Source organism: Hypomesus transpacificus, chromosome 6, assembly GCF_021917145.1.
Source record: "Hypomesus transpacificus isolate Combined female chromosome 6, fHypTra1, whole genome shotgun sequence".
NCBI classification, from domain to species: domain Eukaryota; kingdom Metazoa; phylum Chordata; class Actinopteri; order Osmeriformes; family Osmeridae; genus Hypomesus; species Hypomesus transpacificus.
The window spans coordinates 5,631,834-5,658,468 of NC_061065.1; the positions used below are offsets into that span (position 1 = coordinate 5,631,834).

At 45.1% G+C, this 26,635-nt stretch overlaps 2 protein-coding genes across 2 annotated transcripts; one reads left to right on the forward strand and one right to left on the reverse strand.

Annotated features, from left to right (window-relative positions):
* Positions 1 to 2,683: 2,683 nt before the first annotated feature.
* Positions 2,684 to 5,451, reverse strand: LOC124468881 (5-hydroxytryptamine receptor 1B-like). Its single transcript, XM_047021903.1, has one exon. It carries the CDS (start codon positions 5,033 to 5,035, stop codon positions 3,887 to 3,889), a length of 1,149 nt encoding a protein of 382 aa, XP_046877859.1. The 5' UTR covers positions 5,036 to 5,451; the 3' UTR covers positions 2,684 to 3,886.
* Positions 5,452 to 6,443: 992 nt separating this feature from the next.
* On the forward strand, positions 6,444 to 25,706 carry mei4 (meiosis-specific, MEI4 homolog (S. cerevisiae)). Its single transcript, XM_047022120.1, has 6 exons — positions 6,444 to 6,480; positions 6,717 to 6,956; positions 7,882 to 8,429; positions 14,088 to 14,156; positions 14,244 to 14,375; positions 25,503 to 25,706. Exons 1-6 carry the CDS (start codon positions 6,444 to 6,446, stop codon positions 25,704 to 25,706), a joined length of 1,230 nt encoding a protein of 409 aa, XP_046878076.1.
* The last annotated feature ends 929 nt before the right edge of the window (positions 25,707 to 26,635 follow it).

Genomic DNA, 26,635 nt, shown 5'->3' on the forward strand with positions numbered 1-26,635 from the left:
TCAGGAGGCCAAGGGGGACTTGACAGCCTACTTGAGCTCATCCGTGCTTCAAGAGAGGCTTTATGAGACATCGTAGGCTACTGTCGCTGCCTTGGTAGGGGCTCTATTTGCCAGATGAATATACTGTGTGTGTTACTGTCGAGGGTCTTGTTACAAAAACATAGGGATGGGAGGATGTTTAAACTTAGCAGTCTGGGTATTTGAGCAACCCAGTTTCCATCCAGCTGGGCTAGCATCTTCATGTCCACTCTCCCATTAGCCTTGGTGTCCTGGCTTCATTTATGTGCTATGTTTTGTGTCATCGCTCAAAGTGACTGGGGCATCCAATGCTTAGAATTAACAGCAGACACAAAGAAGGAATAGAGAGAGAGAGACAATGAGAGACAGAGAGAGTGAGAGGGAGCAAGAGAGAGCAGGAGATAGAGAGAGAGAAAGAGAGAGAGAGAGACAGAGAGACAGAGAGAGAGAGAGAGAGAGAGAGAGAGAGAGAGAGAGAGAGAGAGAGAGAGAGAGACGGAGAGAGTGAGTGAGTGAGTGAGTGAGTGAGAGGGAGCAAGAGAGAGCAGGAGATGGAGAAACAAAGAATGTGGCACAATCAAACACAAGCAAACAAGTTCTGTTTTGTGCCGTAAACCTACAGCATCAAAAGGTGTTTTCCCCTTCTGTCCAAGTTGCTGCTGGAATTGAGCTGAAATTAATACGTGTGTTGGTGGTGCACGATGAGCCATCCACAGCTGAATATTTGATGTAAACATAAAAAGAGGCTTCGCATAAGAAGACACTGATGTCTTCTGACGGTTAGCTCAGCAATCTAAGGCGTCCGATTGCAGAAGCAGAACAGGAGGATAGGAGAGTTGAAATGTTTGCCCTGCTGTGAGGGCTGTGGCAGCAGGTATGGAGTGGCCTGTTTAGATGATGAGTTGCACATATGAGCTTCAATTTTTTTTGATCATTAATTAGGTTGGACCTGTCATTACTGCAAAGAGGGGGCTACTCAGGTGGACCAGATAAGTGCTATCTGTTCTGCGGTCAAATTGGTATAGAACATTAACATGTAATTGTGGTCACTAACTTGCAGATGGATCATGTTGCTTAGGCTACACAGTTTGATATTGATTTCTAATGATTCGTATGAATAATTATTCATATGAATTCATCTCTGTATCCCTCAGCACATCAGCACTGCTGTCTCTTCAGAAAACGTAAGAGTAAAAACAGCAGGACTTCTAGTTAGGCTAGATAGTTCCTCCATCACATCCCAATCTCTCACTACTGAAGTCAAGACGCTGAATGCTGTGGATAGGATAGCCTACCTACAGCAAGAGGCTATGAAGCTGGGCTTGTGATCTCAGGGTTCACACCCTTCTCAGCTGCCTGAGGAACTCACGCATCGATGTGAAGTGGAAATTCATAACTTCCTGGCAGAGTTGAACTCTAGCACGGCGATCAGTTTCACACTGCTCTTCTCACGTAGAATCCAACTGTGGAAAACTTCTACTTGTTCCCATCTCCCAAAGCAACAAAGATGATGGATTCTTTGTAATCACGGGCTTGATTATTCAATTTCTGACTCGTCATTTAGGCGATGGGCTGAAAAGCATAACATGCATCTGTTACATACTGTAATTAAGACTGTATGATTACATTTAGGCCAACAGCTGAAGTGTAAGGTTTTGGCAACACAAGAAGAGTATAGAGTTGCATTCAGGATAGATAACTGTCATCATGCATCGCTTAGCAGGGAATGATGAGTTCAGTACAATGGAGGAAACTGGACTGGACTGGGGGAGTGTGGGTGTAAGTGTCACGTCATTCAGGAAACACTGAGAGAGGTTGACTGGCATGTCTCCTAAGCTCCAGCACTGAAGCTGGAGAAGATCAGCCATCTGTCCCTCCATCACTGAGAGACGGTGACACCACAGATCGCTCTCATCCATCGCTCTCATCCATCGCTCTCATCCATCGTTCTCATCCATCGCTCTCATCCATCGCTCTCATCCATCGCTCTCATCCATCGCTCTCATCCATCGCTCTCATCCATCGGTCTCATCCATAGGTCTCATCCATCGCTCTCATCCATCGCTCTCATCCATCTCTCTAGATCTGTATGGCAGCCATGTGCTTTTTTCTCTTCTTCTTCAGAAAGACAGTACTGTGCCTGCAGAGCTGCCATGCAATACAGCAAGGAACCATGGAAACAGTAGTCTTGAATTTGGGCCTCATCAATCTCAGATGGAAAGCAGGATATTCATTATGTGTCTGTGTAAGAATGAAATTACATATAAAAATTTGATTGCACGGCAACAGTGCCATCAAGGGAAATGTTACTGTCTTTTTATCATAATGCAGGATGTCAATGTAATCTGATCCAGGAAAGACTAAGATATGCTCACCGCATATCTCTCTCTGACTCCAAGCTATTTGTGCTACACATTATTACCAGCACAACTCAATAACAAACATTTACCCTTTGCTGCCATCAAAATATCAGCTCTAATTGGAAATGTATTACTGTCACATTTGATATGTACATTCCACTGAAACAGTTTGTCCCCCTTTTCTTCTGAAGGAAAATGTCCATACCCTCAATATTCCGTAGACCTTTTATTTATTGTATTCCACAACAGCAGCAGTGATCAGTGCTCTGATGGGGTTAGGATTCAACCCACAGAGCCAGATAAATTACAGTGCATTGTGCAGAGAAGCTTTATAATACAGCAAAAGCTATCTTTGATGAAGCATCGTTCCCATTCAGTGGGCCCGACCGTAAACCCTGAATGTACCATATGAAACCAAATGATCATACTTTTCTTTTTCACAAACAGAGAACACACAAACTTAATAACGGTAAATTTTCCTAAAACTACTTGAACTTTATGGTTAATGTCAGGCTCTTCACTGTACCTCGCAGCGGTTGAGCTCCAACTGAATTGTTTTGGCTCAGCTCTATTGCATTGTACTGGCTTCTCTCAATAGTAATAGACTCATATTAAGTATGTATTATTTCTTCGCATGATAGTACACGCAGACCGGTAATGGAATGTACTCTATGGACAATTTGAAAGCTTTAAAAATGATGGTGGGTGGTGATATGTGAATTGTTTCACAATAGGCTCTGTTTAATCTGTGGTATAATTGACAATTTAGTGTAATTATACAAACCGTATTTTGTGATGCCCCGTGGGCTTGCAATGGTTTGATTGCATACACAGGTCAAGATCAATAACAAAATATAACAAATATGACATAAATAATGTACACACACTGTACATACACTTTACAATGCATACAGATACATTGAGCTTTGTATGGAGTCCAATTTGAGTAAACATTACTCACAATGTAAAGACTATTTACATGACAATTATGAGTGTTAGTACCCACACATGATCTCTATCTGTTTAGCTAAATGTCATCCTTGTCTCTAGAAAGCAGGCACATCTGATTTTTTTTAATCAAGAGGTCTTAGGCACGAAAATACGTGTGCTGTTTTTCAGAGGATTGGCCTTCCACTTCGGCAAATCCATTAGTTATGCCGAACCAGCTGCAGCTACCGCACTATTTCAACCATTAAAGGAGGAGATCAATTGTTTGGAGAAAGGATTTGGCGGATAATTGCATATCAACAAATGCAACAGCATAACAGACACAGGCCAAGCATGTTGGACATTTTACATAATGGCAGTGAAACACAAGAATACATTCTTATAAATTTGGTGCTGCCAAATTACCATGTTAATTAAAGGCTATGACCATTGGCTACTTCAGTAAAACCACAGTATTTTTTACTATAAAAAAGCATGCATCCTCTACATAATAGATGTTGAGTGATTTATCAACTTTTATATCGAATACACCTCTTTTTAACTATTTGATATTACCACTTTCAGGATCTGCAACATTTAAAGCGAATGAGTTTATGGAAAGCTTTTTTGAAATCTTCATTTGACATGGTGTAAATAATAGGGTTAATTAAAGAGTTCAGGTAACCGAGCCATGTGAATATGTCAAATAATTCTGGATGAAAACATGACTCACAAACAGGAACTAATAACGTGTAAATGAAAAACGGGAGCCAACATACGATGTAGGCACCGAGAATTATTCCTAATGTTTTTGTAGCTTTTCTCTCTCTGGCTGCAGATATCCTCTTTTTTTCTAGAAGCGCGTCAGACACGGTGACTTTCACCTGGTTTAAATTAGCAGTGGATGTAGTGTCACAAGAGCAATTGTCGTTAGTTCCGTAGTTAAGCGATGAAGTCGATGCAACTGAACCTGGCGAGTTTGTAATCAAATGTGCTGAGGTCAGTCTTTTTCCAGGTTTGGAAGGCGACTGTTTCAAAATTCTCTTTCTGGCTTCCACATAGATCCGGCCGTAAAGGGCTATAAGTAGCAATGTGGGAATATAGAACGCTCCAAAAGTTGAGTAAATTGTATAGAAAATATGGTCAGTGTTCACGTTGCAACTGGTTACCTCCTCCGCTTTGACCTGACGCCAGAAGAAGGGCGGAAGAGATATAGAGATCGCAATAACCCAGGCTGTGGCGATCATTCCCGCAGCGCGCGCTGGAGTGCGCTTCTTGGAGTATTCAACAGCATCTGTTATTGCCCAGTAACGGTCCAGAGCAATCACACACAGGTGAAGAATAGAAGCGGTGCAGCACGTTATGTCTGATGACAACCAAATATCACAAATAATTTGACCCAGGGTCCAGGATTGGCACACCGTGTACAGTGCACTTATTGGCATCACTAATATGGACACAAGAAGGTCTGTAAGAGCAAGAGAAGCAATCAGAAAGTTTGCAGGGGTGTGCAGTTTTCTAGATTTATATATAGTTGCAATAACAAACGCATTTGATAAAGTCGTTGCAAAAGTTAGTAGAGATAACGTAACAGCTAAACCCACTTGGAAAGCCAAACTAGACTCTTTCTCGTCTTTCGACGTTAAAGTCCGATTTGTATCGTTGGTTGAAATATTAAAAAACTCTCCATAAACAACAGATGTTGGCTTTAAGTGACTAGAGTGCTCCATCCCTCGATGCGCTTGATAGATGTCATCTAGCTTCAAAAGCTGATTGCTTATCCAACATAAAACGTTGCATTTTTTGTCATCTTCTTAAAATCATACACCGCTCCATCGTCATTTGTGTCCATTTGATGCACGTTGATTTTCCAAAAATTAAACGAATAAATGTTTTTCAGTTGTCTCTGAAATATCCTTTTTGACGTGACTTTCCATTATTTTACATTTATGGTTTCTGCAACAGTTCTGAGGAAGAACAATTGTTCCAAAAAACTATTCTACCAATATTTACTGGCATACATTTTCACGATAAAAGTGAATTGACAAATTATAAACGCGCTGAAAGTGGTAAAAAAAAACATCACCTTGTCATGTCGCTTTCAGTCCAGCGTTAGTTGTGCGGCACTTAAGAAGTTCGGCGCGGGCGAGGCATCTCACTGGTTTTATACTGAACGCACTGCAGAACACTGTGAGATATCACACTGGCCCTCTCCCTCTCATCTCTCCCACTGAGTGGTTTCATCCACTGGGTCATAAAGCCCTTGGATTCTGTCTATGCAGCCTAAATGCTAAAATAAGCATAGCTTACATTCAGACATAATAACAAATCTATAAGCAACGCAGCATTTTTTCAATTGATGTCGGCAAGACATTTAGTCATTTAGCAGACGCTCTTATCCAGAACGACTAACAGTAAGTACAGAGACATCCTCCCCGAGGCAAGTAGGGTGAAGTGCCTTGCCCAAGGCACGGCCGGGAATCGAACCCACAACCTTCTGATTAGTAGCCCGACTCCCTAACCGCTCAGCCATCTGACCTACCAAGACAAAGTGAGAGTGTGTGTGTGTGTGTGTGTGTGTGTACACATGGCGGGGCTTTTCTTTTTTTTTCTTTCTCCTTCATGTGTAATGTACAAAATACACATAGCTTTTCAACAGCTTTGAAAAGGTCTATGTATGTCTGCAGTAGGGAGACTAACCCATAGAGTTATGGGACTAACCCGAGAGAAGTTCGTCTTTTGTCACCGACATGCGCAGTTGAGCCTGCTTGACGTCGTGTGACGTAGGGTGATAATTGGTCTATATTCACTCATTCACAGAGGACTCGCGCGCCCCCGCTTCACCTTTTCACTTTAGCTATCTAGAGCTAGCTACACTGCTTGCTGCGATCAACCGAACACTTAAGCTAGCCACCTAGGTACATTTACATCAGTTACTGACATCATCCACCTTCATTTGCGATAATGAGACCCAATTCGCATCTATATTGCCTATGTAGCAACAAACCAACAAACTAACCCAACCTAGTACTTAAATGCTTATAAGCAATGTTATAGCTTAGGTTAACTAAGAAATATCGTTGAATAACAAACTGATCATCATAGCTAGTAGCTAACAGCCTGGTGATTAGCTGGAAGATGAATGGCGGCTTGGCGCAAGGTTCGGCAGCACAAAGTAAGCAGTAAAGTTGCTAATTAATTATCAAGGTTTGAAACTTACTACAAGACCTGCCTGAAACGGATTACAAAATCGATGTGTCCAGGTGTTTCATAACACAAGATAACGTGTGTTCAAAGAAAGATCTGTCTTCTTTTGGTGTGTAGTAAAACGTTAGCTAGCTACTGAGACATAAAATAAGTTATTTCAACAAACGATGTATAGCATACTGATTTAACGTCTTTCATAAACAGATGTGCTGGAGTGGAGAGTTAAGAAAGCCAAACTAGCCTTGGCCTTTGCTGTAATTAAAAGTAGGCCTCCAGGGAAAAGTGGTCGGCTGCAGGCTGAAGATTTAGCCGTCAAACTCAGGAGCCAGGATGAGGCTTTGAGAACCAAAGCCCAAGGGCTGCAAGAGGAAGTGCTGCGACTGCGGCAAGAACTACTTCTCACCAAGTTGCTTTCCAACCAAAGCAAGCCACAGAATGAAGCTGGTGGGTCTAAATTACTACCGAACAGTATGGTGCTGAGCTCTGACCGTTCACACAAAGTAATCATTTTCGTTGGTATAACGCTCTGGATAAGAGCGTCTGCTATATAATATAAATTCTATCCTCATTGAAACGATTTCTCGGCAATTAGCCTTGGCTAGTCTTTTCGATCATTTGTGTGACGTTGGCCGATCTGTACGACACGCTAGCATACTCCCATGTGCTACTGTCTTTGCAGATAATGAAAGGGTTTAGGATTTGATCATCAGCCAAGTCATACCGAGTATCTAAAATTGGACCCAATGCACCTGCAGATAGATAAGGCCTATGCTAAGGGAACAGGGGAAATGCTGTTTCTATTCTGATTAAATACAGGTATAGGTCTATTCATTTAGGTTTATCTATTTTTTATAGATGCAACTGGACTGTAGCTGTGAGCCTCCATAATAATATTGTTTTATTGATTAACTTCAAGACCCATGCTCATTAAATGTTGCTTGTTTATTTTCAGATTGGCTGTTCTGCAGGTATTGCATTGGTGTTGATTAGATCTCAATAGGAGTGAGACAGCTCTTCAGTTAGTTGCATTGTGAAGGGGAAATGTGGCTAATGAATGTCTTGGTAATTATTGAGGTTGTGCACCGTTGGCACACAAGGTTGCTTTGGAAACCAGGTTTTGTTGCAAAAGTAGAAATTCTATGACATTACCCAAGGTGACATACTTTAAGGAGATACCTATCCGAATTGAGTTTAATGACCAAACTAATTGGGTGAAAAGGACATTAGGCTATGTCTTATTCAATGACACATTATGTCATGCTTCAGACTTGACGTAAAAAAGAAGCTATTAGCACACTGTGCAGCTTAGTCACTGAGTCATGTTGACGTGGGAAATCTGATCTAATGGTTGATTTGATGACCCCCTCAGGAGATAGCTGCACGGAGGTATTCTCTCAGGACCTTATGGGCTCATTCAACGACCAGCCCAACACAGACATGGACTCTGGCTGTGGGACGGAGAACAGTACAGAGGCTCTACTGTCCACTGGAAGCTGCACCGACACCAGCGTACCACAGTCCTTACAGCCAGCTGTGTCAGGCCCTCAGCTCCCCTCCGTCTCCCCCTCTGAGGGCTGCCCACAGGGGAAGGCTCTACTCCTTCACATGCACTTCCTCCAGAGTGTGTGTGCCCTCCGGAGAGTGGGCTGTGAGGGCGGTGTCCATGCTGCAGAGCTCAGTGCCAGTGACAGTTCGGTGGTAGGAGATTCTGTGTGCCAGCTGCTCTCCAGTGTTGTTGGCATCTGCCGGGACTCCCTGCCCCCGCTTCCTCTCCTCCGGCAGGCAGCTTGCGTGGCAGCCCAGGCAGTGGAGTACTGGGGCCCCCTGGGAAGGCCCCCAGAGCCCATCGTCATACAGGGGGAGGACACCCTTAAAGAGCTCCTTGGTGTGTTACTGCACAACGATCAACTCAACAGGGTAAGAAAATCATATAGTAGGCTATTTATAAGTATCGCATTTACTGGTCCAAATATTAGTTTCAGATGCATGACATTTACACTGTGAATGGGTCGGTTTTTAACCCAGCATGACATTTGCTAAACATGATTCTTAAATGTATACAGTCCAGCTTACTGAATGTATTTGATTCTTGTCAATATCCAGACAATGACAAGTCTGACCTAGATGAAATGAGGCTGTTATCACCGGATGTTAACCATCAGTCAAAGCCTAGAGTCAGTTGCTGATTAAATGACATTTGGTTTGAAACAAAACAGAAAAGGCACAGACATTGATGGTCAGTAATTATAATGACACATCTAAGAGGGAGAGGAAGACATGTTGAACCTCGGTGTCACAGCAAGTCTGTGCGTAGTCGGGGTGTAACGATACACTCAGCTCACGATTCGATACATATCACAATACTGGGTGTACAATACAACACGTATCACGATATTTTGAACAACATTTGAAATGTAACTGAAATTCACCTAACAGATCTATTTCCAAAACATTAAACATTGTAAAATAATTTTCTTTGTTGTACTTACAATTTAGTTCACTCCGTTCAAGTGATTTGATAACGCGAAGTGCAGGTGCAGATAAAGTTGCTTGCTGGTAGCTCAACCAATAGGATCAAACGGACGTTGTATTGTAAAAATATTGCCATAACTCTACGATACATATTGTAAACATTTTGTATTGCGATATATTGTTACACGATATATTGTTACACGATATATTGTTACACTCCTACTGCTTAGTAATTATGCGTATGCATTTTGGTGTTTTCAAACCATAGGCTTTAAATACTCATATGACAGTTCAAGATTATTGACAAAAAAGGAGGAAAACAGATTTCCTCGATCTATTCAAACTCCTTCATGACTGACAGCACCAATACTAAGATCCTAACAAAGAGGTCATTTGGTATCAGGAGTTGAATATAGGCCATCACCAGTGAGTTGTGATGGATGTGTCTCTACCTTCAACATGAAGAGGAAGGGGTATTTTCTGACATATCTATACTGCACAGTGTTTCCCACAGATTAGAAATCTAATTGTGGCGGGGAGGGGTGGGGGTTGTCAGACGGGGGGGGGGGTCGTAAAATTTCCTTCGTTAATAATTCGTTACACAGTTAATTTGTTAATAATTTGTTACATTAAATATTAATCCAAAATGATTCACACCTTCACAAATTAACAACAACTAACATATCATTTCTGCATTATGCATGTAGAAAACGCTAGTGCTAAACAACTATTTAACTGGTCGGCTCCATGACGCCAAGTAAGTGGCTAGCTCTTGAGACTTCTCACCAAAAGAACGAAGGGGAAACTTCGAGTACTGTAAGTCGCTCTGGATAAGAGCGTCTGCTAAATGACTAAATGTAAATGTGAGTAAGGTACCTAGCGAAAAGTAGCCTCAACTTTCCTCGACTTTTAGCTACGGCGCTAATGCTGAAGGCTCGCTGATATAGCTGTCGGTCTTACTAGAACGGTATATGTACTGTATGCATTGTTGCTAACGGGTGCTGATGTTGTGACTGTGTGCATATGTGGGAAAGACGCATCAGTAACTGAGAGACGGAGGGAGAGCTGGGGAAAAGAAATGCAGCTGAACGAATACTCTGCGTGTTTTCACCTAAATAGCGATTAAAAAAAAAGTTTTACGAAACGCAATGTGTGGCGGCCGGTGTTGATTCTGTGGCGCACCGCCACAAATTAGTCTATGTGTGGGAAACACTGCTGCAAACCAGCAGTAGGGCAGCTCTGATCTTCTGAAGTAGTCATTTATTTGTTACATCAAAGCTGATGAACATCCGACCTGATGCATTCAGCTAGGTTTACAAAATGAGTTTCCTTGTGAGATGTCAGGCTGTAGAGTCCTTTGTGACAATGATCAGTTGAAGGTTTATACCACTCAAGAGACAGGTCCTGTAGCGGCTGCTATACAGGGTAATCCCCTGTATAGCAGTACAATCAAGTACAATTGTACCTAGTAGCCTACACTTTACAATGACTTTCGGTACGACTCAGGATCATTCATATTTCCCTTTCCCGTTCATACTGATTGTTGAAGACAAGACTGCCATGCTTGAGAGGTTGGTGCTGAAGGGATCGTTATACTAGAGCTGAGCTGGAGGCAGAGTGCTGATAGAAAAGGCTACATAACATGTAAGACGTATATAACATTTATTACAGTTTAACATGTATGGTCCAAAGGACACCATCCTCATACAGTCTGTTAACGAATGCACAGGTGCACAAAATAAGCAGAGGCTACCTGCCAAAATCTGGTCAAATATGAAAGTGTCTGCTAGGTATGCTTCACTCACCTGACTAAAAAAAACAATGTTCATCTATTGAGTGGTTGGTAACATTTTAACATTCACCAGCTATTTGGCCGGTGGACAAAAAAAGTAACATTTGAACCCTGGTTATGCATAATGTTCCCAATCAGAGGCTTACTGTAGGAATGCTGGGATGTGCTTAAGATACAGCCTATTGAGATTCATGAAAATCAGAGAAGTTTTACTTTAAGGTGTCATCCATTACACTATTACAAGCTATTAAACAAATATTTAATTTCAATGAAATCAGGCCTGAAGCTAGCTTTGATTTATTTTGACATGACTCAATTTGCAGCCTACAGTATGATAACATATTGTGTCAAATGTTAACACAGTGTTTCAAATCTGCCAAAATAATGTTTTCTTGTCAGTCACCACTGTGTATCTGGAAAGTACACCTAGATGTTAAATAGATTAATAAATAACCCTACAGTTTGTATGTCAAATGTATTTATTTGAAAACAGCAGTGGAGTTTCATCAATAGTCATCTTTGATCCAGTACTGTTCAGAGTAATATGTCTTTAAGACAGGCTGACATGTGTTGATCAGAGGGGAGTACATCCACAACAACACTAACTCTTTTTGAGATGGCAATGATCCTTTTGTAGGCAGTGACTGAGTGGCCTAAGATGGCTCTACAGTGCCTCTACAGTGCCTCTACAGTGCCTCTACAGTGCCTCTACAGTGCCTCGACAGTGCCTCCACAGTGCCTCTACAGTGCCTCTACAGTGCCTCTACAGTGCCACAGTGCCTCTACAGTGCCACAGTGCCTCCACAGTGCCTCCACAGTGCCTCTACAGTGCCTCTACAGTGCCACCGTGCCTCTACAGTGCCACCGTGCCTCTACAGTGCCACAGTGCCACCGTGCCTCTACAGTGCCACCGTGCCTCTACAGTGCCTCTACAGTGCCTCTACAGTGCATGAATCAAGGCCTCCTGAAATTGGGCTGTAGTGTAGCTGGACAGGAGGGCACAATGTCCTCTGTCACTAGAAGAGAAGGAGGGCTGTGTTTCCACTAGACCAGGACTGCTGCCACAGCATGATAAATACACACAGTTTACCCCCTCCACCCAGAAAAGAAATGCATGTCATGCTATATGCAATCCAGATGCCCTCAGTGACCTACAGGACTACGAGAGCTAGGCTCTGGGTGTATTTGAGGATGAAGAATTGTTTTTTTCTTATGCCTAGACTATAGTGTCTGTTCATACAGTCATAACGCAGGTTGCTGTATTGCCTAGACTATAGTGTCTGTTCATACAGTCATAACGCAGGTTGCTGTATTGCCTAGACTATAGTGTCTGTTCATACAGTCATAACGCAGGTTGCTGTATTGCCTAGACTATGCTGTCTGTTCATACAGTCATAACGCAGGTTGCTGTATTGCCTAGACTATAGTGTCTGTTCATACAGTCATAACGCAGGTTGCTGTATTGCCTAGACTATAGTGTCTGTTCATACAGTCATAACACAGGTTGCTGTATTGCCTAGACTATAGTGTTTGTTCATACAGTCATAACGCAGGTTGCTGTATTGCCTAGACTATGCTGTCTGTTCATACAGTCATAACGCAGGTTCCTGTATCGGCCCCCATCCTTTGGGCCATTTCCATAAAAATGACTCATGAGGTCACTGCACAGTTTGGCCAAGGGAGTGTAATATCACTGTTAAAAGTCACAGTTAAATAACGTTTTCGCACACTTTTATTTCTGTGTCTCTTATCTCTGTAAGAGATGCATAGCAGGCTGTTTGAACGGGGATAGTCTGTTTCAAATGCAGTTTGTGTTCTTTGATGACAGAAAATGGAAGTCTGAGGACTGACATTTTGTAGTCCCTTTCTGTGTTTAGAGCGGTCTCCTGGTTTAGCTGCATACAGTATGTACAGGCGTGGGCATGGAAACAGCAGGGTCTGGCCTCTGGCTTCATTTTTACTCTTGATTTAATAAGAGTCGATTCATTTTGATTAAAATCCAGAAAATCATATTACAGCTGCTGTTTCCCATTTCTTGCTAATGCAGTGTGACTCAAAGAGCTCATTCCTGTGTCAGTAAAATACTGTAGCTGCCAAACCATTGAGCTATAAATGTGTTAACAAGCAAAACTGTTAGCCTATGTTTATTATAAGCATCGATTGTGATCAGGCATCATTGCTTTTACCTTCAAGCATAAGGGGGGGTCAAGGTCACAGGAACTGACGACAAGAAGCAGTCGTTAAACAAGACATCCTTGGACGACAACCGGTCATGAGAAGTGATGCAGGTAGCCAGTTGTCTGTCTCTGTGTGGCTCCCTGCTGTGATGATGAGTCCATCGAATGGGGCTCTGAAAAGTAATTGGTGCCGGCCTTGTAGTGAGGAAGGTCTAGAGCAGACAGGTCTAGGGGGAGGTCGTCCATGGTGAAGCTACACAGACAGTGAAATCTTAGACCCAGACTCCCCAGCGCCATCATTCAAATATCACTCTTTTTGGAAAAACTCGTCCTAGCATGGATGGCTCAGTCACTTTTCATTAATAACCTTTGGGAACGGTTCAGACGGTGGTTCTCTGTCTGGTCTCATAAACACCGCCCCCCCCTCCCCCCCATATGCTCCTCTCAGACAGAACGTTTACCGCTTGTTTTTCATCACAAGTCTATTTTGTGTCAAACTGATTTACAGTGATGTGTTTCTGGTCTCCGACCACAAGCCTGCTATATCACACGAAGCGACATCAATGTTGGATTATTCTCGTGTTGTTTTCAAGTAATGGGGCTGGCTAGAATAGCCTCCAAAGCCCAACATCAAAGGCTGTGCTTAAACAAATCAGCTGCATGATGGACAAGGTGAACAATCAGACCAGTCTGATGTTTCAACTATGTTGTCGAGGCTTGTTTAGCACAGTCTTCATCTCCTAGCCCTCAGCCAGAATGCCTCCTGTGCTTCTTACAGAGAACAGCTGTAATGGTGCCACTTGAGATTCCTTGAAGCAATCTCGTTTTCTCCTTACTCATGCTATTCCTCTTTGCCATTCACTTGCATCCAAAATGTATTTCATAAAGGCTACGCACTTGAATTCTAGTTTGAAACTGCTGCTGGTGGTGGCTGGCACTAGTAAAGGCCATTTAAGGTTTCACCGCTGAGTTTGATTGTCTCAGCAGTCAGTTTGAGTGATAGATCTGAGAGGTCCTGAATGCAGTGGAGGTGGAGGGGTACATGTTGAGTGTTAGTGCCCTGTGTTGACATGCTCCTGTGTTGTGTACTTCACAGTGCCCTGTGTTGACATGCTCCTGTGTTGTGTACCTCAGTGCCATGTGTTGACATGCTCCTGTGTTGTGTACTTCACAGTGCCCTGTGTTGACATGCTCCTGTGTTGTGTACTTCACAGTGCCCTGTGTTGACATGCTCCTGTGTTGTGTACTTCAGTGCCATGTGTTGACATGCTCCTGTGTTGTGTACTTCAGAGCCAGGTCCAGGAGACACTGACGAGCTGTCTGATCCTCCTGGGAGGTAGCAGTCTGTTGAAGTCCTTACTCATCCGTCATGTCCTATCTGAGATCGACCGCGTGGCAGACCACCTCTGGCACACCTGCCAGGTAAATAATACCATCACCCTGCTCTCTCTCTCTCTCTGGGTCTCTGGCTCTCTCGCTCTCTCTGGGTCTTTCTCTCTGGGTCTCTCTCTCTGGGTCTCTCTCTCTGGGTCTCTCTCCTTCAGGTCTCTCTCCTTCAGGTCTCTCTCTAGGTCTCTCACTCTAGGTGTCACTTCCTGTCTCTTTCTAGGTTTTTTCCTCTCTTGGTCTCTGTCTCTTTATCTTTCAGTATGTATGTCTGTCACTGTCTCTCTCTTCCTGTCTCCCTCAGTTTTTTTTGCCAGACTGTGTTGCTGCAACTTTGACACTGTCCCATTTCCATAAAAGGGTGTTCAGAAATCAAGTCTTCGGTTTTGCGACACGGAAGTAAACGATGTGGGCTCCGAGATGACTTGAGACAGAAGGGTTTGTAAATGTTGATTTGGGGCTCAAAGCATCCCCGGGTGTCAGGGCCTAGTCTGAGCCAGACGTGGAGCTGGGGGGTGGGAGTCAGACTGTCCCTGCCCCACCCCCACACCAGCAGCTGGGGGGTGGGAGTCAGACTGTCCCTGCCCCACCCCCACACCAGCAGGTGGAGCTGGGGGGTGGGAGTCAGACTGTCCCTGCCCCACCCCCACACCAGCAGGTGCTCAGAGAACTCTGCCCCTGGGGATTCCCTGAAATTGAAATATGTGAATTGGAAAGGAAAGATTATTCTCCTCTCCTGTTGAGCTCCACTCCCATTGAGGAGAGGCAGTCACGCGTGTTTGTGCCTGTTTCGTCCTCCTCTTCCAGAACAGCCTGCCCAGGCCACAGGCTAGGCTCAACATTAAGCAAATGGGGAGAATTTCTATAACCTCGTTTTGCCTGCGAGCGAGGCTCAAACCAGGGATTTATATAAAATAAGAGTCCAATATGTTCTCAGGACTTAGTGTCAATGAGGCAGGAATACAACATCTGAAAATTCAAGGAATTATACAAATGAAAGGTAAACAAAACCTTGTAGTGTTTCAAGAGTAGGGGTGTTTAAAGACTTAACCAGACTTCCCAATTCGACCCTCTCCTTTGAGCCTGTGACTCGAGGACTAATGCACTGAGTGACGAGGACAGTGTTGGCAAAACAGATCTCACCTGAAGTCCCTAATGTCTCTCTGAAAAGTCACTAGATGACCTGATGACCTAAATCGAAACCAAGTTGTGGCCCTCAACCCCTAACCCAACCACTAACCCTAAACGTCAACCACACCCAGCTCCTTGAAGTAAACTAACCATGTTTGGCAGCTCTAACACCTCGACAGGGTGAGTGAGATACTATGACTGTCGGCTAAAACAACACAGAAGTACAATTACAGTTATTTTGCCGCCGCTCAACAACCAAAACGCAGATTGCCAAAGTAGCGTAAAGTCGCTAGATTAGATTTTTTTTGTCGCTAGGGAAGGTGAAAAGTTCCTAAATATAGCGACAAAGGTGCTACATTGGCAACACTTGATGAGGAACTCTGAAGCACTACATCTGCTGATCAGCCCTGCGCCACATGCACTACATCAGCTTCATCCGAGAAAGGCTCGTCTTTGTTGTGATACGAAAACAAAGACTTTCATATCACAGGATTATGCTCAACCTCTTGTGGGTTGATTGGACAAAGATAAAACAATGAGCTACGCTCTGTACAATAATTAGGGTGGATGAGAGAGAGGTACATGGAAGGAGCTGAAGGCTGCACTTCAAAAACTACAAGGGGGCCGCATGACGCATCAAAACTATCAGACAATCCTCGCAGCCCGGACAACGTGGTCTAGCAGCTTGTTGTTCCACCATGCCCTCCCCTGTCTTCCTGAAAGCCCTGCAGTCAAGCCTGCATCAGGCCCATCAGCACTCTCCTGCACCCTCCCTCCTCCCTCTGCTGGGGGGCAGGATCAGAACACTGACTCCCGCTGCAGTGCTACGGAGTACACTGCTACAGTCTGACTCCACTAGTTTTATTTCTCAGCATGCTGTGAGACACTCACAATAAGGCTGGATGTGGGTCCATGTAGCCTAGTTCATCCTCATGTATGGACATACACATATGATGTCACGGGATGTGTATCAAGTTAGGCTAGACAACAGAAATTACTATGCCTTTTAAATACCTTTTTTTAATCGTTAAAAATACAATTGACTGCATTTAGAGGTATGTGAACTCTAGCGCTCTTAGCCGAGTAAACTATCCAGATTTTTAAGGTTGCATTTGAAATCATAACCTGAACTGATCACTCTCCTAAAGATAGCTTTTTTCTTTCTATTTTACACAAATGCTCTGTGTGATTCCAGCTACTGTATGCGATTGACAACCTCTGCCGGCAGTTTGTTTCTAGTCCATCCAATTAACAACCTTTTTCACTCACAACTGTAAACTGGAACATTGGGAATGTCTGGTTTACCAGGGTTTTTTGGCAACACAGTACCACGCCTGGAGAGGTGACAAAAAAAACATGTTTTCTTCAATTATTCTTCCAGATAAGAAGCTCAGCACTCGCCTCTACCTGGGGAGAAGGAACAGCTGTTCCAGACCCCACGCGCTCTCCTGGAAGGCCACAGTTGTTTAGTTGAGGTCCAATCTTACTGCGGAGGCTTCACCTTGAGCTCATCTCTCAGTGGGTTTGTGGATCAGCCATATGCTTGTCTTGCTTTCCGAAGCGTTGAAGAAATCTCTGTGATCATGTACAGAGCGTGCCATTCGAAGAAGGGAGGAGCTTGTTTTGATCATTTCTCAACATGCAGCCACACGTTTCTCTCCAGAGAAGTCACAAAGTGGAAGTTACACTAAAGTGCTTAGAGAGATGTTGCGTGTGAGTGAATTTGTGTGTGCCAAACTTCTCGCCTGTCTCTCGTAGGTTTTGTCGCTGCATAGAGTAGCAGCCAATTTGTCAGACGAAGTGTATTTTAGTGTCTCCTCTGCATCGATGGATGTGAGTGTTGAGATGGCTGTTAACCCTTTACTTGGGATAAGCGAAGCAGGTGGTTTCCTTCTGAAACTCCCTGACATACAGTCAGCAAGGGTTAATGCTAGAGGCGCTTGTTGGGGAGGAGGGGGGGGGGGGTTCTCCTCTCTCCCCCAGATCTTTACAGAGCTTGCACCTAATTTGTTGTTGGCAAATTTCAGATTATTGATTAGATATCAGTAATGACGATTAGCAGCCCTAACCCTATTATAAACATGAGTTACTGTGGTGTTCTGTACAATCAGATGTGCTCCGGTGGCAGGTTTGCCTTCAGTTAAAGAAGATTTATTAAACTATTTTAAGACTATTCATATTTCATCAGCCACATTAAGGAATCATATTCTATCAGAGAACTGCTGTTCAGCCGGTGCAGTTCTGAGGGGAGAGGAGTCAGTCAGACACAGCTTCATGCACCACCGTGGCAGGAAGCCACTGTCTTCGGAGCGGCGTAGCATACAGATCAGCTCCACCATCTGGGGCGCCGTGTTGGTCTGTCAGAGGGCATGACAGTCACAGCACAGTCCCCAACACCAGCCCACAGGACAAACGAGTCACAGAACACCCAGACAGTTCCTCCTTCAACACAGATGCTAACCGCTGTTTGTCTGCTGGGCGCTGGGACCTTCAGAAGGGGATTCTAAACCTTTTGTAGTTCACTCTCACCTCCTGAGAAACACGAGGGTCATCCAGACACGGCCATCAACACTGACCTGCCTGGACCAAGGGTCATCTATCCTCCAATTAGAGGACGTCTGAAAAGCTTCCAGACAGCCTACAGAGAGGGTCCGTGTGATAAGTTTGGCTGCAGGATGAGACATGGAAATCTCCAGGCTGACAGCCAGGCCTCAGTTCTCAGGGCAGAGCCCCATGAAACTGTCATTTCCCAGCTGATGCCTGTGAAGGGCAGCAGCAGATAGATGTGCTCTTGGTGCCCAAGAAATCGCACCGTCACTCAGGGAACATTTTCTATCTCTGCATTCATGCTGTCCATGGCCAGACCCCCTCAGTTCTCCTCCCTAAATGTCATGAGCTAGATAACACAAAGCTTCAAACACGTTCTCCAGCCAAAGACTTCCATAGAACCGGCTTGTGTTCTCCTAATGCCACGTTTGCCTCCTAATACTCGCTAGAACAAACTGTCCCTTAGATCTAGACGGGAGTACTGAAACACCCAGTTCATCTTTCATGACTTAATGACATTTCTTTGTCAGTTGAAATGTGTTCTTTTCAGCTGAGCAGACCACTCCACAGCTGACATTTCGGTGCCTGGCAGCCTCTCCTTACATGTCGCCATGGCAGCCCGAAGCCTTAATGTGTTGTGTGCACATGCACACACACTGGGCCGAGGGGGTCGATGCCAGTGCCAGGCAGTGGCGCCGCAGTGACAAGCCAGAGCCCCACAGCGCCAGCGACTCTCTCAGCCAGGCTCCATCAGAGCCAGAATGGGGACCCTTCTCTGAACAGGCTGTACCAGTGGTGCACTGTAGGATATTTATTCAGGCTCTCTGAAGGACGCCCTCTCTGCCTCAGGGTCACTACAAAAAGCTTTGTCAGGACAAATATTTCTCACATTCTCTCACACACACTCACACACACTCTCTCACACACTCTCTCACACACACGTGGCTTGATAGGTTGTGCTGCCTAACATCACAGCACAACACTTCACTTCTTGAGGGACAACTCTCCACTGCATTCCTTTTTCGGAACTTTCCTAAACAAACAGGAAGGTCATCAGTTTATGTTTCGGCCAAGTGTATGGCTCTTTTTATGACTTACACAGGAAGGTCAGTAATTCTCTGCATGTCTGAGTCAGCAGGAGAAGTGATAAAGAGTGTACCTTTTGTCCTGGAATAGACCCAAGAGTATTTATATCTTGGCCGACCACAATCTCTGGCCCCTTTTGGATCGCTGTAATCGGTAGGAGCGTCAATAACATTTGTCGTATATTATAATACTGAGGCAGTTATGGCAATGGCACAAGATTATGTCTAAGCGCGGCCCTCATTATGGCAGTAAGGAAGAGTTATCTGCTCTCAGGACTCCAGGCTGAGCTGGATGACGAGCCGACAGGACTGGACTGCTGATGAGGACACACTGGAAGTTACCTCCATGTTTGTGCCCATCAATCTGCTGTAAAGCGCACGGCCTTTGAGATCAAAATGTGACAAGAGAGCTGGGAAACGAGCGGTGGTCATTATGCTCGTGCGCTGCACATGCAGGTTTATGGTTGATTTCCTGTGATGTTGAAAGCCTTTCATGTCAGCTTGCCGACAGGCATCCTACATTTTTAAGCAGTGACTTCCTCTTTTAGCGGGATATGATGTCGACATCTTCTGTAGCGCTGTGCATCCAGCTAACTGGCGTGACTGAGAGGGAGCTGGAGGAATGTGTCCCTGCACATCCCGGTGATGCTCGTTATGACCGTGTTGTCAGCAGGGTGAGTTACAGCCCTTATTAGGCCTCTCTCCCCACATGTGTCAGAGGCCTCTTGTCCTGTGTCTAACACACGACTGCCACTCTGACGCTAACCCCTTGTGGTTAGAGCATCTCTCCCATCTCCCCTGCACAGGATGAAGGTCAGATTAAGAGAAGAAGAACAGGAGCCTGGAGAGGAGGCTTGGTGGACCAGCCGGGATCAGAGACGTCGTCTCCCTTCAGTTGGCCCCCGATCTCCTTACGTCTCTAACAGAGAGGCAAAATGAGGCTGTGTGTGACTGAAGTCGAATTACACAACCAAGCTTAAGGGGTCGGTATGGCGAAGGGAAACGGCTCATCCCTTGACAGACCCTGTCCAAGGCCGTCACCTCCGAACGCACGGCTCGCCAGCTCCAAAGTCAGCAACTTGTCAGAGCAAGGTCCTCTGCTTTAAAGGCAGCGTCAGCGACATGGTCAGGGTTTGGAGCTGTTCAGTGGTGGCCTCCCTCTCTCTAATGCTGTGCTCAGATAGCTGCCTGTGTCTCTAAAGGATGTTGACGCACAACCAAGGATCTTCATGTGATTACGATGCTCTTTTTGTCTTCGTCAGGGTACTCATTAAACCACATTAGACATTTCAATTAGAGTCTGAATTGCACTCAGGGTCACAGTTGGCACTCTTAATGTAAGCAGGTAGGTGTTGTCTCTCCTGATGAAGCTGAAGCTTGACAAGCCTTTTTCTTGTTTACTCTTCTTCAGCATGGGAGCTTCCTTTCTCCTAAGGAGACTACTTCAGTTCTGTGAAGTAAAAAAATTTTTTTTGAGAGCAGAGGTACACTCCATGCATACACACACACACACACAGGAAAACACACTCGTACACACATGCACACACACATCAGACAGCTTTTACTTACAGCAGGCTCTCACCCTGCCATCAGTATTCCCGCATGCAGGACCCGGAGATTGAGATCATCTCCATATCCGTCATCTGTTTAGTGGCTGACATGACATGAATCAGGGCTGCCATGAGGCTGCAACAGGCTGGAGCGAGTCAGGGTTAAAGCAGAGGGCCACTGCCACCCCTGCCTCCCCTCTCCCCTCCTCCCCTCTACCCTCCTCCCCTCTTCCCTCCTCCCCTCTACCCTCCTCCAGGGCACATGGGATAAACGGATGGCAAACAGAGCAGGGAAGGCCAAGGACGAGCCGGTCAGAGAAATTAGGAAAATGTTGGGTTGTGGAATCACGCCGACGGCATCCTGTTTCTGTAGCCTGTGGCTTTTCTCTTCAATCAAACCCATTCCTCGTGATATTAACTAAATGTAACAGTTCAAACCCTGGGGAAGCTGTAATATAACCTGATGGCGCAGCAGATCATCTCTAGCAGAAATGTAAAAGGTTTGACTTCATCACACCTTTGAAGGAGTTTAGGATCCAGAATCCCAAATAATGTGTGACGATTTTCAGTATTCTTGAATTTAGCAAAGGGAGCCTTTGTGGTGGTGAGGATTGTTTAGATAAGATAAGAGGAACTGGGCGTTTTTTCTGTGACATTCCCAAGGGAAAGAACATTTTCATATAAACAATAGCCAATATAGCATTAGATATAATTGTGGAGAATGCACCGGCAGCTCAGATTGATCTGCAGTCTGATCTGCATTGTCAGTGCACCGCCTTGAAAAGAGATGGTTTGAAAGCATCAGAAACAAGCCTGTTCTCTGGGCTCTCCTGGGCTAGCAACAAAGACTTGGTTACCGTCGACTTGTCCACACTGTAGTACAATGGCCTTCATCTGTCTGATGACAATCGGCAAGAATCTCATTCGCTATCTGCTCTGCAATCCCAAACCCGACAGACCCCGCACGATGACACGGCATGAGATTGCCAGGACGAGGTTGACAGTGGAGAAGAAGACCGCTTCTTTGTCTCCTCATTTTTATTGAGAATTTCATTCATATAGCAGCTGTCATGATACAGCCTGCCTGAGGGGGTTCTGGTTGTTATGTTTTCTTATCATTCACTCAGCGTGGTAAGGTTTCCTGTGGCGATCATTTATATGCTTGATAGAGGCAATATGAGTTTCTCGGCACTGTTAATGTCTACAATGGAAGTAATGTTGTGAAATTCTACATGTTAAATTGCGTTTATACCTTGAGTATTTGAATGATCGTAGTTATTTTGTTCTGGAATATCTGAGGCGTGTGAGTTTATTTCTCTCTCACAACAGAATTACACTGCAGCCACTAGATTTAGGTTGAGCCATTTACTCTTGTTTTGATGACCTTGCAGACTACATCAGACTGTTTGGAGATTAGTTAGGGCTGAGGCTGCCGGCCCATTCTCTGGTGGTTCTGTGGAACGCTGTGGAACGCTGTGGAACGCTGACTGTGGCCATTCTGGGATCCACAAACGTGTTATATTTCATATTGATCCAGAACTGTCTAGACGTAACATGAGGTGTAGGCTGTAGGTAACATGAGGTGTAGGCTGTAGGTAACATGAGGTGTAGGCTGTAGGTAACATGAGGTGTAGGCTGTAGGTAACATGAGGTGTATGCTGTAGGTAACATGAGGTGTAGGCTGTAGGTAACATGAGGTGTAGGCTGTAGGTAACATGAGGTGTATGCTGTAGGTAACATGAGGTGCAGGCTGTAGGTAACATGAGGTGTATGCTGTAGGTAACATGAGGTGCAGGCTGTAGGTAACATGAGGTGTAGGCTGTAGGTAACATGAGGTGCAGGCTGTAGGTAACATGAGGTGCAGGCTGTAGGTAACATGAGGTGCAGGCTGTAGGTAACATGAGGTGTAGGCTGTAGGTAACATGAGGTGTAGGCTATAGGTAACATGAGGTGCAGGCTGTAGGTAACATGAGGTGTAGGCTGTAGGTAACATGAGGTGTAGGCTGTAGGTAACATGAGGTGTATGCTGTAGGTAACATGAGGTGTAGGCTGTAGGTAACATGAGGTGTAGGCTGTAGGTAACATGAGGTGTAGGCTGTAGGTAACATGAGGTGTAGGCTGTAGGTAACATGAGGTGTAGGCTGTAGGTAACATGAGGTGTAGGCTGTAGGTAACATGAGGTGTAGGCTGTAGGTAACATGAGGTGTAGGCTGTAGGTAACATGAGGTGCAGGCTGTAGGTGTTCAAGAAAGTTCCACTTTTTTCTAAGGGCCTAGTGGCATTTTTTTACAACCTTCAAAAAAGAAAACCCTTGGATGTGCCGACAGAATGCTTTTGTAATGCACAGAGTCTGTAGCATGTCAACAGGAAGGATGTGTGAGCCACTGAGCATGTCAGGCCACAGCTGGCAGTCTGCAGGCAGCTCTGAAGGATGAAAAGAGCTGAATTGTAAAGAAAGAAAGATGAGCGTCAAGAAGTTTCTATGCACAGTACTGCGCAAAAGTCTTGGGCACAAAGAAAAATATTTTAAAAGCAAAAATGCTATAAGACAAAGAAAACAATCTAGATTGCACTTTTATATTTCAGCACAAATACCGAAGACAAAACAAATAAATATGTTTCTGAGAATATTTGTGTCAAAGAATCCTGGGTGCCAAAAACCTTTTCTCCTACTGTATACAGCAGTCATTTTGAAAGCTGAAACCCCAGAGGACTGCAGGTTATGAATGTAGATGATTGTTAATACTGGGCTGTGGCCACAGACCCCCGGAACCAAATGGAGCTGGGCAGCCTTGAGAGAGCTGGTGCTTAGTTTCATCCACGTTCCTGCCTCTGGCTTGTCTGAATCTAACCCGAGATTCCCTCCTCCACTCTGCCCAGCAATCAGCCCCTGTCCAGCAGCACTATTCCCTCCTTCAGACCTCGAAGACATTACATTTCTCTTATTTTAACATTCTCATTTTTCCTCCCTTTTATCTGCTCCATTCTCTCCAGGGTCCTAAGAGCACACTGTCCAATCAGGGCATGGGGATGGTTGGCGAAGGGTTGCGATCAGTAACAAGCCCCAGGTCTAATCAAATGCCCGATTAAATCTGCGCTCAGGGTCTATTTCATTACGGTGTCTCTGTTCTCTGATAACGACAGGGCTGCAGGATGACGCCCTGCTGACCTCTCAGAATGCAGGAAACTGGCTCGTCTGAGAGAAGTAACTAGAGCAGATCTTGTCACGATCATCTCTCACTCGATCAGTCCTTCTCTGGTTGGGACAGCTGTGCTTTGGTCTCCAACCAGAACAGGGAGGGCCTTTTCCCTGTCTGCACTCCGGGGAGAAGGCAGTATCACACTGAGACAGTGAGCTCATTCAAAAGACTGTAGAGTCGGGAACATTTTCTGGAGAAAACTGCGTGTGTGTGTTTGTTTTCTGTGCCCAAGACACATCTGCTGCTGTTCAGGGGTTCATTAGCAAGCTCTTTGGTCACTTATTAACCCAACTCAGAAGGATTTGTCAGCATATTTTGTTGACACAATTCTTCCTCCTCCGAAGCTCTGTTATTTGGTTCTATTGTCAAGGGTGGAAATGCACATCTCATTAAAGTAGTCTTGTGATGGGACTATAGCAGCTAATTTCGTCAGAGGGAAGAGTTACATGCAAGTCCCCTACCAAGAGATATACTGAGTTTTCTGCTTTAAAAAGTGGTCAAGTCAGTGGTTAGACTGCATTGTGTTGTCAGGAAATGTAGACTATAGGCTATAGCTTAGTTTGTCTCTGGATACGCTCTGGATAAGAGCGTCTGCTAAATGACTAAACGCAAACGTAATGTCTTGTACTTAGGGAGTAATGCCACAACCTTGTCTTCTCTGCAATATGGAACATGGTGCAAGCCAACCATAACTATGTACACTTGTTCTGTATTGACATGTACCAGTGATTGGGAATACACTCTCGAAGCTTCTGACCCTGGCAGAGAAAGTTTTGAGGCAGGTTAGTGAAGGACTGATACGACCAGAGCTCCCGAGCCATTTTGGGAGCTGCACATTCCCACCCCAGAGAGAGAAGTCGTACGTGATCGGATCCCGACGGCGTCTGCAGCGGGAGGGAAGTCCAGTCTGTCACATCCTGTCAGGCCTCTAGAGCACCTAGCCTGGAGCTGTACCTGACAGCCATCTGGACGCTGCTCTGCTCCGCGACACGCTACACATCACACCCAGTCGCTTACATCCACACACAAACGCCCAGAAATACCAACACACGCACGTGTGCTATGATACACCAAAACTTGAATATGTCACACATTAATCTTGCTTCAGGAGACCAGACAAGACCAGGGGTCACTCTGCAACCATGGCACCGGATCCATGACCACTCGTGTGTGTGTGTGTGTGTGGCTCCCATGCGGTGTTAGGATTAGTTTCACAATTTATAGAAAGTATCCTAAAACGTAGTAGTCGCTAAAATGTTTTAGAACGCAGCCATATTTAGAAGTCCCAAGTTCCTGAGGCTTCAGGTCTTTCCCTGGAATTTAATCCCCAAACAAACCAAACCTGTAATGTAGTCAGGACCTGCCCTTCCCCCTGCTCTGCTCCCCCCATTATTCCCCCTGCTCCTCATGCACTTGCCGCTCCACTCTTCCTGTCCCGCTAATTAGGAACCACTTTCAGGCCCGCTTCCTCCCTATACTACCAGGTGATGTAATGTATGAACGGCCCAAGCGAGAAATGGAAGAGGAATGCAGACATTTCAACGACAGACAGACTTCATGCAGTCGTGCTAAAGCGTTGCATGTTTGATCTGCTGTCAGAAGCTGTCCGTTCCTACCATGTGACCTCAATGTAACCTTGCTGTTTTTTAGGGAGAGAGTAATGGGCCTGAGCTGTTTGATGTGGCCCTGTATGAGAACTCCTTCTACCTGTTCTGGATCCTGGAGCAGCTGCTGCAGGGGGGGGCCGGTACCCGGGGGGGCCCAGGGGGCCAAGGGGAGCAGCCAGCTCTGGACCCCAGAACAGAAGACCGTGTGGGGGCACCTGGAGAACCGTGTCCTGCTTCTCTCCGATGAGTTTCCTCTGTTCGCCCTGTACCTCTGGAGGTTAAGAGCTCTTCTCCCCCCCTCCAACACCTGACCTGGAGGTTAAGAGCTCTCCTCCCCCCCTCCACCACCTGACCTGTACCTCTGGAGGTTAGGAGCTCTCCTCCCCCCCTCTCCACCACCTGAGCCCCACGTTCCTTCAGCCTGCCAGCAAGCATACCACACTCTCATGCAAATCCTGCTCTAGGCATTCCACCTCAAAGGGTAGGGCTGTTTCCTGCATCACCCGGCACTTCCTGGAGTTAAAGGCTAAACAAGATTTCAGACTGAGTACGCTGCATGCTTTATTCATTGATTTAGCTCTGAACTGTATAAAAATAGTGTCACGGTTTGCTCAAATCCAGGAGAGACCTAGAACCCACTGTTATGTTAACTGTTATGCTAAGTGTGTTCAATGGACCTCAGTGACAACGCTAGGAACTATGGAGAGAGCGTCGCATTTTTAATTAATTTTTATACATGGGGAAGTGAATGTATGTGCATAACCCCCTCCCCAGAGAATTCATGCTCATTACTGTCAGGGATCCACTTGATTAAACATTTACAGTTTCATTTGTTAATGCCATTAGCAGGATGTTGTGGATTAGAAAAAGGGAAATAAAGCTGGAATCTAATATACGTTTTTATCAATTTTCTCAATGTTTTTCATGTTATGTTAATATTCTGTTGGCAAGCTTTTCATTTACCGTTGACAAAATCAATGGTACAGATGGAACAGTAAGGTTTGTCATGAGGCCTGTGAACGTCAGCCTCGTGGTGGATTGTACGGGAGAAAGAAGTCAGATTGACCTGCAGCTTCACTCTCCCCGCATCTCACCTATCCTCCTGGGAATAGAGAACCAGGCGAACTGCTTGGAATGACTTGCTGCCGCCTACTCTCATAGGTTATTTAGTGTTTG